Raw genomic sequence first — 17,281 nt, 5'->3', positions numbered from 1 at the left:
GTAAGTTTTGATTAGGATCTTCTTAATTTAAGGTCTCTCACAATCTTTTTTATAGTCACGTCTATTTGAATTGGTTGGGTAAGCTGTCATAAGTTATAAGACCGCTTTAAGAAAAGAGAAAGGTATAATAAACGAGGTTTGAACTCAATACTAAAACTCGTTATTAGGGATGTCATTGGGGCGGGGCGGTGGTGGATATAGGCTCCTCCGTACCCACCAAGAAAAACTTGTACCGATCCCCGCCCCACCACCCATGGCGGGTACAAGTTTCCAAAACCATCCCCGCCCCAACGGGCGGAAATATAAAACGTACCCGCCCCGCTTACCCATTAACCCGCTACACCATAATTTTATTCGATAAATTTTTTCATAAAAATTGATTTACTCACTATTAATTTCCAATTTTTTTGAATTTATCTTTATAATTTTAGTTTTTCACCAAAGAAGTTAGTAAAAAACTTTACAAAATAGCTATTATTAACATTATATCTTAATTATAACTAAATAAGATTTAAAAAAATTGTCATAATCATATTAATTTTTTTAACGATTGGCGGGTAGGCGGGTATGAGGCGGGTAAGATGCAAAATCCGTCCCCGCCCCATTACCCATGGCGGGTACAGTTTTCATACCCGCACCCGCCCCATCACCCGCCAAAGCTCTAACCATCCCTGCCCCAATTAGGGCGGGGGCGGGGCGGTACCCACTTGTACCCGCCCCGATGACATCCCTACTCGTTATTATCCTAGGCAACCGTAAATTTTCCGTTTATAAAAAACCCAATCATCGTCCAATTTATAAGAAACCCGTTTCCGATTTTGGGCAGCATACCCGGATGACCGGATGGCAGGATCCACAATATATAAATTTCCCCTTTTAAACAAATCAATTGAATTTAACAAAACCTAATTTCACCAAATCAAACCCAGAAAACATGACAAAGAAGAAAAATTCTCAAGAATCCCAACTTAGCTATGAACTAGGAACATGCACAAAGCAAAATAATCTCAAAAAAGCAATATCTTTATACGAATCAGCACTTACTCAAAACCTAAAACTATCTCCACAACACTTCAATTCAATTCTTCATCTTTGTTCAATCCCAGAAACCCTAAATTCTGAAATCAACAAATCATTAGCAATTGAATATGGGTTTAGGGTTTATAATGACATGTTAAGTAAAAAAATCCCATTAACTGAAGCAACAATTACCCAAATCACCCGTCTTTGTGCAGCAAAGAATGATCCTGGTTTCGGGTTCGGGTTAATTAAGGGTATGGCTGGGTTAGGGTTAGTTCCTAGGTTAAGAACATATGGACCCACATTGTGTTGTTTTTGTGATAATTTGAGTGTTAATGAAGCTTATGAGGTTGAGAATCATATGATTAGTAATGGGGTTAGATTAGAAGAAGGTGAAGTTTGTGATTTGTTGAGGGTTAGTTGTGAGGTAGGGAAAGGGGAGAAGGTGTATGAGTATTTGCATAAGTTGAGAGGTGTGGTTAGAGGGGTGAGTGAGGAGAGTGTTAAGGTTGTTGAGAAGTGGTTTCGTGGCGAAAAGGCGGCGGAATTTGGGGTTGAGGAATGGGATGTTGGGAAGGTTAGGGAGGAGAAGGTGAGGAATGGTGGTGGGTGGCATGGGGTTGGATGGTTAGGGACAGGTAGTTGGGTTGTTAAGAGGGTTGAGGTTGGAGGTGATGGTGTGTGTTGTGGGTGTGGGGAGAAGTTGGCTTGTGTTGATATTGATTGTGGTGAGACGGAACGATTTGCGCAGTCGGTTGCTGGGTTGGCTTTGGAGAGGGAATCCAAGTCCAATTTCAAGAGTTTTATGGTGAGGGTTTTTTTGGGTTTGTGTTGATCGATTTGATTGTTGGTTCTATGTTATCTGCTGAATTTGATCCCTGCTTGTCTTTTCGTATGTTTAATGTGTTTGTTTGATGTTTATTGTTTACTACTAGATAAAAAAAATGACATCTTTCTGTGATTGTTTTTTTTTTTTTTTTTTGACTGATGTATGCTTTCTGTGACGGCTTTTGTGTTTGTATTGCTGTTGATGCTCGAAAATATGGCTTGTAGGATGATGTATTAGTGTTGTATTTGTAGCTGAAAGGAGAGTATTATCATATGTAAATGTGCCTGGAGTAGCAGCTTACTCTGAGAAACACGAAGAGTAGGAAAAAGATTGTCTTGTGGTGATATTGATTGTGGTGAGACCGAGAGGTTTGGAATATTTGATTAGAAGACCTCCATTTAATGTAGGTACCTAGGCATAAAACCGAGTTATCTAGGTAACGAATTAGTACATACCAATTCACTTTCCTTCATCACCCACCCCCTTTCTCCAATGTTTGATTTTTTTTTTTTTTTTTCAAAAGAAGACAGTATTTTTCTGTCATCAAACTTACTTTCCAGCATCTATAAGAATGTTGAGCATCCCAGACGATCCAGGGAAGCGTACTAAGAGGCTTGTGTTGAGTCTCTTGTTCTTGCTACCTGGCTGAGTGGCCTTCTCGCACACCTAGAAGAATATTACACCTCATCGTTATTATTTGAAGAGTAATGAAATTGATTTAAAAAAATGTCATCACAGTATTCTAAAAAACACACAGTTAATACTGGACAAGTCTTGGCAGGATTAGTCAGGCAGCTCACACGCGGAACGCCCTCACTTGTTCCGGTTCCTACAAATATTATTTCTGTCTTTTCTACAGTGGGTGTCACATATCTGTTGGCAGTAGGTTCTGCAGTTTAATGAAAATTTTACTTTTGTGAGATCTTCCGCACGTCACATATGCCATTCAGTAACTAATACGGAGTAGCTAAAAGTGATGGGACCATTCCACAGTAGAAAGACTCACTACAAGTTGTCATACGATTACTTACTAAATGAAAAGGATTGCTGCCACCAGTAAAATAGTCACTAACATTATGAAAACCCCTTGATACCGGTTCCACTTCACTAACTAATATGGGAGTAGCTTAAATTTTTTTTTTCTTTGAATAATTGTTCGTTAAGGTTACTTGTTATGCAAAGAATAGGTATATAAATGTACTTTAATCTGTGAGTGAAGGGGATTTTAGCATTTTCTAATATCACACATATTCTATAATTTCTGTATATCCTTTGGTCATTATGGCTGAAGTTGTGTGTATATTGCTGGTGAACATCATGATGTTTGTAAGTTATAACGCCAACTGTAGAGTTCTTCTGCTCAGGCTGGTTTCTTTCTTATGTAGGACTGGCTTGAAGAGCATTCTGATTATGAAGCTGTAGTAGATGCAGCAAATATTGGACTTTACCAGCAAAATTTTGCTGAAGGTGGATTTAGTATTGCTCAGGTTGTTTACTTGTCCCTTGTCCCTTGCTATTATACTCTATTTATTCCTTTCTCATACTCATTTCAATTGTTCAGAACAATAATCCAACTAATTTTTTATTTTTATGCAATATGGTGGTCGAAATTGCAATAGAGCAGCTTGATGCTATTGTGAAAGAACTGTATGATCGAAACAAAAAGTGGCCTTTGGTGGTTCTTCATAATAAACGTCTTCGGGCACTCCAAGGGAACCCTTCCTGTCGGAAGTTGTTTGACGAATGGTTAGCTCAAGGCAATTTGTATGCAACGCCTAGCGGGTCAAATGATGACTGGTGAGAACTAAGAACTTTCAAGCCTATCCTATTTTTTTTTTTTCTTATTGAGCATTAGTTATCCCATTGTAGTTTTAAGACCTCTGTATTAGTTTATCATTTGAAAAGTTGATGAGAAAAGGCCAAATTTTGTAGCTATTCTGTCTGTAGTTTTATACATTGAATATCAGGGAAGTGTGGCCTTTGTTGTCCAAAACTCAATACGATTTTTATCATAGTCACTCGGAACAATTTTTTTGTGTTATTAACATATGGAATGCTGCGTGCATCCGAATCTCCTCCCGCTCTTTTGTAGAGTCCTAGAGGCACTGGGGTGATTATATTATTATTGGTGTAAGTTTGTGTTTTATGCCACAATCTAACTATCGGACCTTTCTTCCTTTGTCTATACATTTAGGTATTGGCTCTATGCAGCAGTAAAGCTAAAGTGTTTGCTTGTCACAAATGATGAGATGCGTGATCACATATTCGAACTGCTTGGAAGCAGTTTCTTCCTTCAGTGGAAGGAAAGGCATCAGGTATGTAACATCTCAATCCAATTTTAGTGCTTCGCTCCCACATTCTTGCAATGTAACTTTTTTGGTAATTGGGAAGATAAATTAGTATGTAGGCTTTGTCTTTGTCATAAATTGGCGGCTTATGAGTATATCCCCCTGCATTGACTTACCTGCTATGCTAATTGAAATTTGCAAAAAGCAGTGTCTTTGTGGAACAAGCTTTGACGGCATCTTGTGTTCTTTTGAGGCATTGGTGATAAATTATATGTTCTGTAACATAGCTTTGTGTCGGTGGTTTGACTATGCCTTTACCAGTTGCATTCTTTATGAAGTTGTGGTTATGTAAGCGTGATACTAGATCCCCGAATCAGCCATTGCAACTTTTGTTTCTTTATTATGTTACTTCGTACTATTTTGGATTTTTAGGCGAGTACTAGATGCAATTTCTTTGTAAGCAAAATCCACATAGTTGACTTCATCCCTTTTTTAGCCTTAAAGAAACACTCATCTTTTTGGTGCACTTTGTGAGCAAAGTTTATACTGGAATTCTATTCTGGCAGTGGTTGCAGTAAGTTTATTTTATACTCTCTATTTACTTGTATTCACTACATTGGATTTAGACCAACATTTTAGAGATTAATGTACATGGGACTAGATAAACCAAATCGGCTAAAATGGACTACAATTTCATTTTGTAGGTGCACTATACATTTTCGAAAGGTGCTCCTCAGCTCAAAATGCCTCCAACGTACTCCGTTCTTATCCAGGTATTAAGCCTATTCAACATTTCAACTTATGTGGTTTTCCTTCTCTTTTGATTTCTTGGTGCTTTAAGTTGCTTTATGACTGATTTTTGGTGGGAACGTTTCATAAATTGGTGTTCTTTAGGAGGGAGAGTGTAAATTCTGCTTGACATGATTAGTGTATGTGAATTTGAACAAATATCTGGTTCAAAGTACTATCTGCCAATGTGGTAGTGTTTTTTTAAGATTTTTTTAGTACACTAGGAAAATATCCTACCGCAACTAGGTTGGACTCCTTTGGGTACGTAAGGCAAATCAATTCGTAGAGTGTATTGCTCTCCCAACATTGGTTTATTTTTCTCGCAAGATGACAAGAGTCAGAAATCGACGGATGATTAATTATTTAAGAGATAAGGACACTTGCCACTCACAGTAACCAACTTTGAAAGTCACTCAAATTCTTTGGAGCCTTAAAAATGTTGGATGTGGAACCTCATTCGGTGTCCAATGCCCATACAAAAGATGCTTGAAATAGGAAGTAGAACTTCTGTTTCTGAATCTGACATCAGTCTCCATGTAAACAATAGATGCTAGACCAGCATAAGAAATAATGTTCCACTTAAGTGTAAATCAAGCTCTTTTTGGGTGTGTTTATCAGTGTAATATATAGTCGAATATGGTGTTGATAGGTGTATTTGTGCGTGGGTGATGAAGGTAAATTAATTTAATAGTATCATCTGAACTTAAACTATGTTACTGAAATTGTCTTCCGGTTGGTTGTTCCGACTTCTTGCTTAGGTGTAATGATTAATGTCTCAGGAAGTATTAAATGAATACTCAAGACGATGCAATTTTAATTATAGCATTTCATAGTAATAGCACGGGAAATCTATAGCAATATCTAAACTCTAAATCCTAAATCCATGTTATTTTGGTCATACGATAATACCGTAATGGAAAGTGACAAATTTTTAGAATAGAGCATCTATATTCAATGTTTATGGTTACGCTACGCTAAGGCTCTAGTCCTGAGTTTGAGAGTTGGAAGGATTTAAGGACAATGCCTATATTGTTCCTCAATTTCCGAATAAACTTTTGCTTCCTTGAGTTCGTCTCTCTTGTTGTATTGGTGCCTTTTGCCTCAAAAGCTCTAGCTTTCGGCAGGGTAAGTGTTTTGAAGTTTGCTGATAGTTTAGTGATCAATTTCCTTTTATCATATCAGAATAGTTTGAGCATTTGGCCCAATTGGATTACTATAATTGCAAAAATCCCTGTGATAATGATTTTTGTCTTCTGTAACAGGAATCGGAGAAAGGGCCTTGGCATGTCCCAACAGCCAGTGAAAGTAGCGACGAGCCCTCAAGAAGCTGGCTCTGCATCACGAGACCAAGTTCTTGCCACTCGGTTCCGTCCAATTTTAGCAACTCCAACAATATTCTGGTGAGCTGCAAAAATACAGGACAAGATTCTCATCGACATTCCGTTGATAAAATCACATCGGTGACGGGTAAACGGAAAGAGAGAGAACCATCTCCTTCTAGGCCGCAGTAACTGCCAGCGGTCACCCAAGTGAGTAGTGGAAACCATGTTTTTCTGTCCATTGCATGGTTTCGTGTGCTTCTCCGCTTGGTAAGGCCCAACACCCGCTATACAACCACAGGATCGAGAACTAGAATGTCTCGAGTGAAATTGTTCTCAGTATTCTGTGTTGAATAATTATTTCATAGGAGTAATTCCTTTTGCTCAATAAGATTATTGTACTCTATTTGTATTGATTTATGATGATGATTTTAGGCTTTTAGCAAGGGCTTATAAATTTATGATTGGTTCAGCTTTTGAATCTTATAATAATTTTGTACATTTTCTGTCATTCCTGCCTGAGTTACAAAGAGTCACTTTAAATTGGGTCATGGTTGGGTTGGATCAATTCGTTCTTTTTGGGGCTTGGGTGGATTTGGGTTGGACAGTTTTGATTGAGTTTTAAATGGCTGAACATCGATTCTTTTTTAAGACGGAGGCGGTCGCCCCTCCTGACGGTGAAATTTTCAAAGTTTTTAGTTAATTTTTTCGAAATTTTTTGAGGGTTCCTTATGAAATTAGTCGTTCGCCCCCTTGAAATTTTTCGCCCCCCTAAGTTTAAATCCTGGCTCCGCCACTGATTGTAGAACTTAATCAAATACAATTGCCTTCTGGCTAGGGGTGTTAATGAGTTGAGACAGCCCGCGACTCCGTGAGCAACTTGAGATTGGTTCGGTCAAAGCTTGGCTTGTGCGAGCCTGACTCGGGCTCAGCTCGAGAGCTTAACGAGTCAAGTCGAGCAAACGCTTGGCTTGTGCGAGCTTTTATCTTGTATCTCTTTCGTGATTCTAATTATTTATCCTTATTCAAATCAAACGCACCCTGGCCTTAAACGGTTAAAACTCTATCCTGAAAACCCCCGATGTATATAACTACATTAATATATGGGTTTTCTAAAATGTGCCCAATAGGCACATGTTAATAAATGTTTTAGGCATAGGTTAAGCTTTATTCCATCTTTAATTTATCCAATTTTCCTAAATTTTCTTACAATCATCATTTCCTTATTTTTCTCCACTCACAATTGGGTACAGAAATATTCTACTAGTGAAAATAAATTAATAATTAGCTGTCTTGATCCGATTGTGATCACGTTGCAAGAAAGATACAATTACAAACTTGATTATAAATTTATATCAAAATAAAAAGAATACACACTTGCAAATACATATGCAAATTAATAATGGATAATGATATATCACTAAAACTTGGGAGAGAGCACTTATTGCATGTGAGATTGGGTGCCACCAGTAACGCCAACTCATTTTCCATTAATAATAATCTTTATTAACTTATTTGAGATAAGAGTTAAAATTTGTTTCCTCTTGGTGTTATAGCCAATAGTATGATTATCGCTTCAAAACGTATTTAACAACTCCTGGAAGATGAATGTTCATGAAGTAATCATTCCAGTCAAAGTCCTTGGGGTCAAAGTGAAACGAATCTGTTTCTGCGCCTCTTTCTCTTGATGCAATCCTTAACTTCTCAGTGTTTATGTCATCATATCTACAATAATAATATAACTATAAGTATATTATAAATATGAGATAATGAGATATTATAATAATCAAAGAATTAGATGTGTTCCCCCCTAATTATAATATTTGTATGTGTTATAACAATAGGAGAAAGATAAATAAAACATAAAGAACAAACAGAAAAGTAGACCCGCTAATTTACGTGGTTTACTATTAATGGACTAAATACTCCTCTCTCCCGGTCTTGGTTATTTGTTCATCTATTTCATTTATGTGGTACTTATTCATTTATCTAATAAAGTTACAAAATAATTAATAATATTTGCTCAACGAAATGCTGAGCAACTATTTAATCAGTAGAGAAATTAAATTAACCAAAATGAATAAATAACAAATAACTAAAACGGAGTGAGTAATACTGGGTAGTAGAAAGAATTAAGAAGAGTTAAAAGTGAAACTTACATGCCCATGTAAAACAGATATGGTTTGTAAATGTTGATCAACCGCTTCATATAGTATATATTCCTTCTCATGTACATGCACGTCCCTTTGAAGTACTGACATAACGCCATATTCACAATCTCTACTACCTTTAATGAACATAAATTTAATAAACCAACATAAAGTCAAATTGTTAGTGCTGATAGAGCAAACAATCTCAAGATTTATTAGCAGTCTTAAATTTGAGACTATTAGAGACTATTAGGAATATTATCATTAGAGAATATATTATCGGTAGATATAATATACTATAGTTAGGTAGTATTATTATATCTACCGATAATATATTCTCCTATTATTCTCTAATGATAATATTCCTAATAATCTAATATTATTATCTAATAGAGACTGCTAACGTGGTGCCGTAGTGGTGAGACCATCATCGTATTTTTGGACTGTAGGAGGCCACAAAATTGTTTTCGCGGCCCTTTTAGGCGGTAGTGTTAAATTCGTGTGTTTTTTTTATAGTGAAAATAATCCTTAATACTCCGTGAACACCAGTATTATCATCCCCTTTTAACTAAAAGAATAAAAACTCTTTATTTTTTCCCACCTGAATAAAATTTGTCTATAATTGGGGCTTTATCCTCCTAAGTCTAGCTATAGGGTGCCATTATGACAAAGCAAAATAACAAAGATTTACCTTCAAGGGCAGTAAATAATGAAGAAAAAAGTAAGCATTGTAGCTAGACATGGTGGTTAAGATCTTGACATGACCAAGAATGACAGGAGTTCCATCGTTTTTGATCCATGGATGATGCTTGAAGTACTGGTACGCAACGTCAAACAGTGTTTTGAAGCTCACCGGATTTTTTACCGAGGATCCAACATGGTAAATCGCCAAGTTCCCTTTGTCATTTGCATGAGCCATTGCTGCTACTAGAATTGCATTCACTACCATATCAGCTGGAATCTGTGATCAATACATACATTTTCCAAATGTCAATGCTTTGAGCCTTTAATTATTAGAAAAATATTTTTTCTAGTTTTAGGTTTCAATTTACGGAGAGCGGAATTCTCTGTTTCATTTGTGTATCACATCTTAGCTTGGGTCTCATTCTCTTTATCTTGTCACTAAACATCCTTAAAATGAGATTTGCACAATTCTTTCTAATGATTTAAGTGTGAATATATATGCGTGTCAAACGAAGAGATAGTCGAACGTAAGAAGAAATACAAAAATGGAGCAGAGGATCTGGTCTTATATTACGTTACATGACCATGGTATTGAACATAAGTCTATATATGTGGATATTTTCCAAAACGTACCAACAATCTTATTATAGATACCAGATGGTGATGAGTTGTCACAATCAGTAGCGGAGCAGAGAAATGATTTATAAAAGTTGGACTTATCTCTAAAATAGTACTCTCTCCATTTTAGTGATATGTTTACACTTTCTTTATTTCCCCCTCACAAAATAAAAGAAGTGTAAACATATCACTGGAACAGAGGTTCATGTACAAGAAATGAGGAATATGAAATTACCGCATCAACAACACAGTTAGGGTCACCAGGGATGCATGGCAATCTTCCTTTGCCATAAGCAATGGCTAAACTGTCAATTGTTCTGCAAATGGTACAATCATATTATATAAGACGGTTTTACAGGTGAGATTAATAAATAACCATTCAAATTTGCGAGTAATATATTGAGAGAAAATGTAAAAAAACTAGAAAAAGTACGTACCTTATGCCTTCAACCCAACCAGGAAAGGGTTCTTTGAAAGTGCTAGTGACAATGGTAGGACGAATAAATACAAGAGGGATGTCTTCTTTTTCTTGCTTTAGCAACATTTCTCCTAATGCCTTTGTGAATACATATACATTTGGCCATCCCCAATGATTTGACCTACATTTTATCATATTTAATCACTCCATTCTTAGTATAGATCTCGCACAATAAATGCGCGGTATTTATAGAGTTTTTTACTTTTTACTTCCTCCATTCAACTCCATTCTACCAATATCATTTTTGTACACTATTCACAAGAGTGTATTCAATTTCAATTTTCTCTCGATACGTAAGTTAAAATATATTCATGTGGGATCTTGTTTGGTTCGTTTTTACGAGTACATTAAAAATATTTAACTTTTATAATTTTTGCAAATATGTAGCTAACGATATTTAGCGCTTAAAACATGCGTTGGCAAACGTGAAAAAGGAAAGTGGTAGAGTGGAGTTGAATGGAGGAAGTAGTTTATTACTTATGGAAAATGAAATTTTTTATACCTTAATATTTTCATATTTCACCTTATTATATTTTGGTATAAGAAAACAATTAAACTGCAGAACTAATAAAAATATTGAGTATGTCATGAATTTTTTTTAATCACAAAGTAAATGATTTCATTTTATAACTTTTCTTAAATTATCTTAATGAGTTTTTTCACGAAGGTAATAATATTTGTTTATTTTATTGTTTTATTACCGTGTAAGTATGCATGCATCAAGTCATTTTCTAGGAAAAATTAGCAATTTTGTATTTTATAATTTTATACCTCTTTTATTTTATTTTGATTAAAATTATAATTATAATTTAGAATTTAATGAAAAAAATCGTGTTTTAAAAGAAAAATAATAATTTAATGGGAAAATCTCATTTCTTTCTTTATACTATAAGTATGTGGAATTTGGAGGAAAAACTTGAGAATTTTTAATCTCTTAGTAGAAATAATAAAGGGGATGACTTGCCATAAATGCAAATATAATGTTAGATGACTTCGTAACCAGATCACGAATATCATCAAGACAATGAATCGAATCAGACAATGTTTGACCTAATTTTTTAAAGTTTTTCTTTTTCTTTTTGCCAAAAAAATACAATTGGCAAAAACACACAATTATTCAATAATTATAAATAATTTTGTAAAAGCTCAATCAATACATATATATAAAGCAGAAACTTTTTGAGCGATTTTAGAGAGTCCAATTTTTTTAGAAATCCTATAATTTAAAGAAAAATTTAATAAATTATTCTAATAAGAGTAGATTTCTAAAAATAATATTAAATTTATAAAATTATCCTAATAAGACTAAATTTCTTAAAAAAAACAAATTTTATTTAATTTTATATCCTAATATAAGTAGATTGAATTTATTAAATCACACACATATATGTAGATTTTAGTGATTATAAATTTATATGTAATTGTGAGTAACAACTTATCATTTTATCTTAAGTTGAAAATGAACTAAAATGTCATTTAATGTATCCTAATAAAAGTAGATTTACAAAAAAAAAAAAAAAAAAAAAAAAATTATCCTTATAAAAGTAAATTTCTTAAGAACAAAGCAAATTTTATTTAATTTTATCCTAATATAAGTAGAAAACAAATTTCATTTAATTTTATCCTTATATAGATTAAATTTATTAAATCGCACGCATATATATAGAGTTTAGTGAGTATAAAGTTATAAGTAATGGTAACTTTAACTTCTTTTTTCTATCTTAAGTTGAAAATGAACTAAAGTGTTATAGGAGGCAGTTTAGTACTTTTTTTTTTTTTTTTTTGGTAACGAGGAAACCCGCAGCCGCTTCTTTCGGTGCGCACTGGGTAAACCCGCGGGTGTACGTGATAGCCTGCAAACCACGTATACCAGGTAAACCACCCGACGGTGACAGGCTCGAAGTCTATTAGGCATGGACTCAGGCTAAGAATGCTCCACAAGATTTTGCTCTTGAGGAGGCTTGAACCTGGGTCTCCTGGAAATTTCACCCAAGTTTTAACCACTAGACTCCACCCTTGCGGGCCAGTTTAGTATTTTATATTCCACGAGTATTTGTGATATTGGCATAGTGTTTTTCCAGTGGATTTCTTTTGTAGGAGAAAATAATAAATGGAGATGATTTGTATGATTAACAATATTGAAAACACCTTTAAATTTTGAGTTTCTAAAACGTTTATTTGACTACTCTACGTTGTTTTATGTTAAGACTGGTTCATAATAAATGTTAAAACATTTATCGTAAATATAAGAATAGTTAGCCCTACAATAAGAAAATCACTTTTATTAGAAAGCAAACTCTATTAAAAGTGTTCAATTATATCAGTGCATTTGTTTTGGTTGGAGTGAATGTAAATGACGATTTATTAGGCCGGTATTAAATTATACATCGTGTCAACTATGGGCGTTAAGACATACATAAAGCTAATATTTACATCTTCATAACTCTTGAGGCAGTTATGGTTTCCACCATCGTTCATGCCCCTTCTTCATATCACATCCTTGCTTTTAAATGAGTCATTTTTTACTTTCATTATGCGCGACTTTGACTAGGTATTTGAGTTGGACTCAGCAAGACGAAATTTGCTCGTGAAAATTTCACAATAAAGTGCATACACAATGAAGTTAATATAAATCATATTGTCAGTTAACTAATCCTATAATCAAAACTTTTAATAAAACTAATATAGATCTAATCAGATTTACAAGTAATACCTACTATCTATCCTAAACTCTAAAAAATTAAATATTTACTCCCTCCCTGGTCAATAGTTTACACTATCCCTTTTTGAGTGTTTCAGTCATTAGTTTACGTTTTTGTTTTGGGTATGTTTTATACTCTCTACTTTATCTTTTAAAAATATAAAATAAATTCCCCTCTCTTTGTATCTTGGTCTTTATGTATATATTTCTTCCGTCCCGATCAATAGTTATCTATTACTTTTGGCACAAAGATTAAGGAAATAAATATGTGTGAATTTAGACCACATGCACATGAGCCACAAAAGGTTGCCAAAAATGGAAATACGTAACTATTCAATGATACACCCAAAAATGGAAATAGATAACTATTGACCGGGACGGAGAGAGTATATAGAGCATATGTAAATATTTTATTGAGACAGATGGAGTATTTAGTTATTGGAGTAGTTAGTTATTCTCTAAGATATAAAGATACATCTATATAATAGACATGCAACTTTAATGACTCATATCTTCATAGATGTACACGGGGATAATGATGGGTTCCCAGATACAAAAATATATTTCGTGTTTAACCAGAGACAATAACCATTGAGGTCATGCTACGCCATGACGATAAATAGAGGCAAGGGGCAGTTACTTAATCATGTTAATCATGTTGAAATTTATATGAACTCAGATTGTAGTCATGGTTAGTTTTAAGTAACAACATAAAAAAACATCACCACCAAGGGATGAATGCTCTACATTGATGATAGGAAACAAGTATACCAATGCCACACGAAAGATATTGTTTACATGAAGTTCATAGGAAATAATCAGTCTTAATTGTAAATTAAGAAAACAAATTCTATTAGTTAAAGATATAACAAATTCTCCAAACATGCTACATATATGATCGAGATACCTGTTGTTTTGCGTACCCTCATTTAGCTTTTACACCATCTTATGCTTACATAGTCGAATATATGGGTAGATATTGTAGGTTAATCTAATTTGCGAAGCACATAAAGGTTAGCTTCAATTATCACATGTTTATTTTGGTAGAATTAAACCACATTTGGCAATACCGTTTTATGTTAACTAAAAACTAATGGTGCCTAGAACAATAAATATAGGTAACTACATAATTGAATAATACAATTGTCTCTTTGGATGTTATACAACTGATATAATTAATACCAAAGAGTAACTTTTACATTACAGGGATTGAAAATCCAGCAGATCCAGCAGTAATCAACTAAATCAACCAGAAGTTTTGTGCGTTCCAATTTTTAACATATTTGGACTTTTTTTTTTATATTTAGTTTAGTTGACTTCTGCTACCAAACATGACAATGTAAACCAACGTTTACAATATGTTGTTCAACAAATTCTTGGAACATTCAACGTGCACATTGTTAAAGATAATTCTAATTGGAGCCCCGTGCATCGCACGGGCTTTCCAACTAGTAACTATAATTTTGCCCTTAAAAATAAAAGCAGCAAATTTGTGCTTCAAACTTTTAAAAACACTTTTATAAAATTAAACTTGAGAAACAAAAATTCTTTTTAATAAATTATGTCAAACACGGTCTAAGTAACTTGTAGTTAAACCCAACTATGATGAACCAAACGAGGCCTTAGTTTTGATATAATTTATTTCACAAATTCTCATTGAAGACATGACATATCCGTCACAAGCTGAAGACGGATACCATTTTACCTCACAATGTACCCACTTTTTCTCTCTCTGCAACACTATTCATGTGGTCCCCTTTCTCCACTAACCCATTTTGTTACCATTTTATCTCACAAAATATCCGTCACAAATGGTAACCCGTCACAAGGGAGACCAATTGAATTTATTTAAGCAATGCATTTTTTTTTTCTAAACTTGGTACTTTTTTTTATAGCTACCTTAACTTAAAAATAAATTTGATTTTTCAAATCCTTACAATACAACATCTCAAATTTATCAAATAACTCCAACTATGATCCTAATTTTATTATTAAACTATTATTTTATATTATTCATTATTTAGAAATTATTGATCAAATTAATATTCTTTCCTTTTTTAGTACTTTTTAATATTATGGTGATAGAAAAAAGGGTGGCATAGACTTAGAGAGAAGGAGGTGGTGGTCTAGTGGCCTAGGCTTGCGGTTTGTGAGGGCACACGGGTGGTGGTGTGCTGCCAGACAGAGGATGGGTAGACATTAAAAAATATATAGTTAATTTAAATATTAAATTTAAATGGTGTGAATTCAAAGAACATTAAAAAAACTTTCATCTTAAATAAGTTGGCAAAACATAATAAAGGTTAGGATTAAGGACTCACCAGTTGATACTTGGATGAGCACCTTTAACTTGGTACATTTCTTGGCAAAGTCTAGTACATTTTTAGCTCCAAAAGTGTTGAGGGATAATGAGACATCATACATTCATACCTGTGATAAAAAAATAATAGGACAACATCGGATTAAGTTGCCTATTTTAGTGAAGAATATTTTATAACAATTAATCAGAATAATTTTACGCTGTAAAGAATAATACATACTCGGTAACAAATGTAATAGTTTGTACAAATAAAATTGGATGGTAAACACCATGATAACATGTAAATTTTTATCACAAACTCTTATTTAAGAATTGCGTCACAATTTTTTATTAAATATAAACCAAATTACATGGAAAGTTGTTTAGGAAAGCCAAAACTTTTGTCTCTATCGGACCATGTGATAGTATTTGACCTTTTTTAGATTGTAATTGCTCTTTTATGGACACATTTTACTTTTTTACGAACTCTTTAGCATAACTTTTCCATACATTGCCCTCAGTGTAAAAACAAACCAACGAACCAAATCGCCTATTCTCCTCTTCCTTCAAAATTAATTAATCAGATTTCATTAAATTATTCAATCATGATCCTAAATTTTCATATGAGGCCCATATTACGAGAAAATAAAATTGTTATCACACGATAACGATCTACCATTCTTGTTAAATTATCGATAGAACAAGTACCTCTCGTCAAAATTGGTGGTTGCAGCCAAATTAATAATGACATCAATGTCACTCCATAGTTCTTCCTTCAATTTGAGGTCTTTAATTGCCAAGCCTTCCAAAGTAATATCACCAGGTACAACAGTTACCTTTTCTGATATGAAGGACTTGAAGTTTGCTCCCATCTTTTGCTTCAATACTTTGAACAAATCCTTCCCTAATATCTATTAACATACCAATATACCATAACATGTTATTGAGATGGTCTTAAATAGAGGCCGCAATCATTGACACGACCCGTAAACACGATACGAACCCGACACGAAGTTAGCGGGTTAGGGTCAAGACGTTGTGACTCATTTAAGTAATTGGGCCGACACGACACGACACGAAACTTAAATGGGTCGGGTTAGGGTTAATGTATTTTGACACGAATTTGACACGAATCAGTGGGTCTCATGAGAGATCGTCTCCCATACACTAATTTAGTGAGAGACATAATAAGGAAAAAAGAAACTCAGTGGGTCCCTCACCCTCATCATATGAGATGTCGTCTATCTAAAGTTTTTGTGTATTTAAAATTGTCATAATGGAGTATATTACAGAAAGTGATTAGCGCCCTTAGTTGCGAGATTAAGGATTCGAATATATGACAAATATCCACAATATTGAGCCGCCTATCTTTTCTGAAAAATACTCACTTTTTTTCTATTTTTTAAAAGAAAAACACAAACAATATTGGTGGGAGGATTTCTAATCATCCGGGCCCATGCACTCCGTTGCAGGCGGAAGACACCTAACTAGTAGTAAGTGGTAGTATTTGCTACCTAAACTTCCGAAAAAATGGTTAAAGTTTACCCATTTTTGCTATTAAAAAATTCTTAAATATGAGATCTTAACGGGCTTAACATAAGTATAAAATAAATATGAGGAAAATTCGCTATCTCAAAATTCTATTTCTATAGGTCTGCTCCCGTCTCTAGGAGTACGCGTATGTAGCCCGGATGGCTAGCAGTCCCGGCTGAATTTTAATTAAAAATTTTAATTAAACTAATTGGATACTCAGACCTCACTTTAAACCCTGTCAACATCACTTTAAAAATACAAGGAAATAAGCAAATTCTAAATTCAAGTCTTAAAGGATAAAACTCGAAAAGGCACGAAGTACTATGAAGGAACACAAATTCCCATTATAGATGGGGGATATTCGTCTATAATTATAGATGGGTCAAATATCTACTCACTTTAAGTATAAGACAAGCAACAAGTTGTTGGAAGTGATGCATTGAAAAGCAACAATAGTTGTGAGAGTTTGTCCCACATCGGTGGGAAACTCCTCCTTTTTGTTGTTTATATTGCTACCTTCTACTGATGGGCTAAGAGATTGGTCCAAGGAGGCTTTTGTGGTGAGTGTTGGGC

The 17,281-nt window shown here is 34.2% G+C and overlaps 2 protein-coding genes across 2 annotated transcripts; one reads left to right on the top strand and one right to left on the bottom strand.

Annotated features, from left to right (window-relative positions):
- Window positions 1–795: 795 nt before the first annotated feature.
- Window positions 796–6,717, top strand: LOC141591655 (proteinaceous RNase P 2). Its single transcript, XM_074412060.1, has 6 exons — window positions 796–1,828; window positions 3,235–3,336; window positions 3,474–3,646; window positions 4,044–4,164; window positions 4,842–4,910; window positions 6,189–6,717. Exons 1-6 carry the CDS (start codon window positions 935–937, stop codon window positions 6,435–6,437), a joined length of 1,608 nt encoding a protein of 535 aa, XP_074268161.1. The 5' UTR covers window positions 796–934; the 3' UTR covers window positions 6,438–6,717.
- Window positions 6,718–7,526: 809 nt separating this feature from the next.
- Window positions 7,527–16,079, bottom strand: LOC141589695 (alcohol-forming fatty acyl-CoA reductase-like). Its single transcript, XM_074410325.1, has 7 exons — window positions 15,884–16,079; window positions 15,198–15,298; window positions 10,135–10,318; window positions 9,933–10,014; window positions 9,087–9,356; window positions 8,405–8,532; window positions 7,527–7,970 (listed from the first exon to the last, which is right to left on the bottom strand). Exons 1-7 carry the CDS (start codon window positions 16,045–16,047, stop codon window positions 7,814–7,816), a joined length of 1,086 nt encoding a protein of 361 aa, XP_074266426.1. The 5' UTR covers window positions 16,048–16,079; the 3' UTR covers window positions 7,527–7,813.
- Between the last annotated feature and the right edge of the window lie 1,202 nt (window positions 16,080–17,281).

This window comes from Silene latifolia, chromosome 7 (assembly GCF_048544455.1).
Source record: "Silene latifolia isolate original U9 population chromosome 7, ASM4854445v1, whole genome shotgun sequence".
NCBI classification, from domain to species: Eukaryota; Viridiplantae; Streptophyta; class Magnoliopsida; order Caryophyllales; family Caryophyllaceae; genus Silene; species Silene latifolia.
Note: the sequence above shows the minus strand (reverse complement) of the source record. Positions and strands in the feature narration are given on the sequence as shown.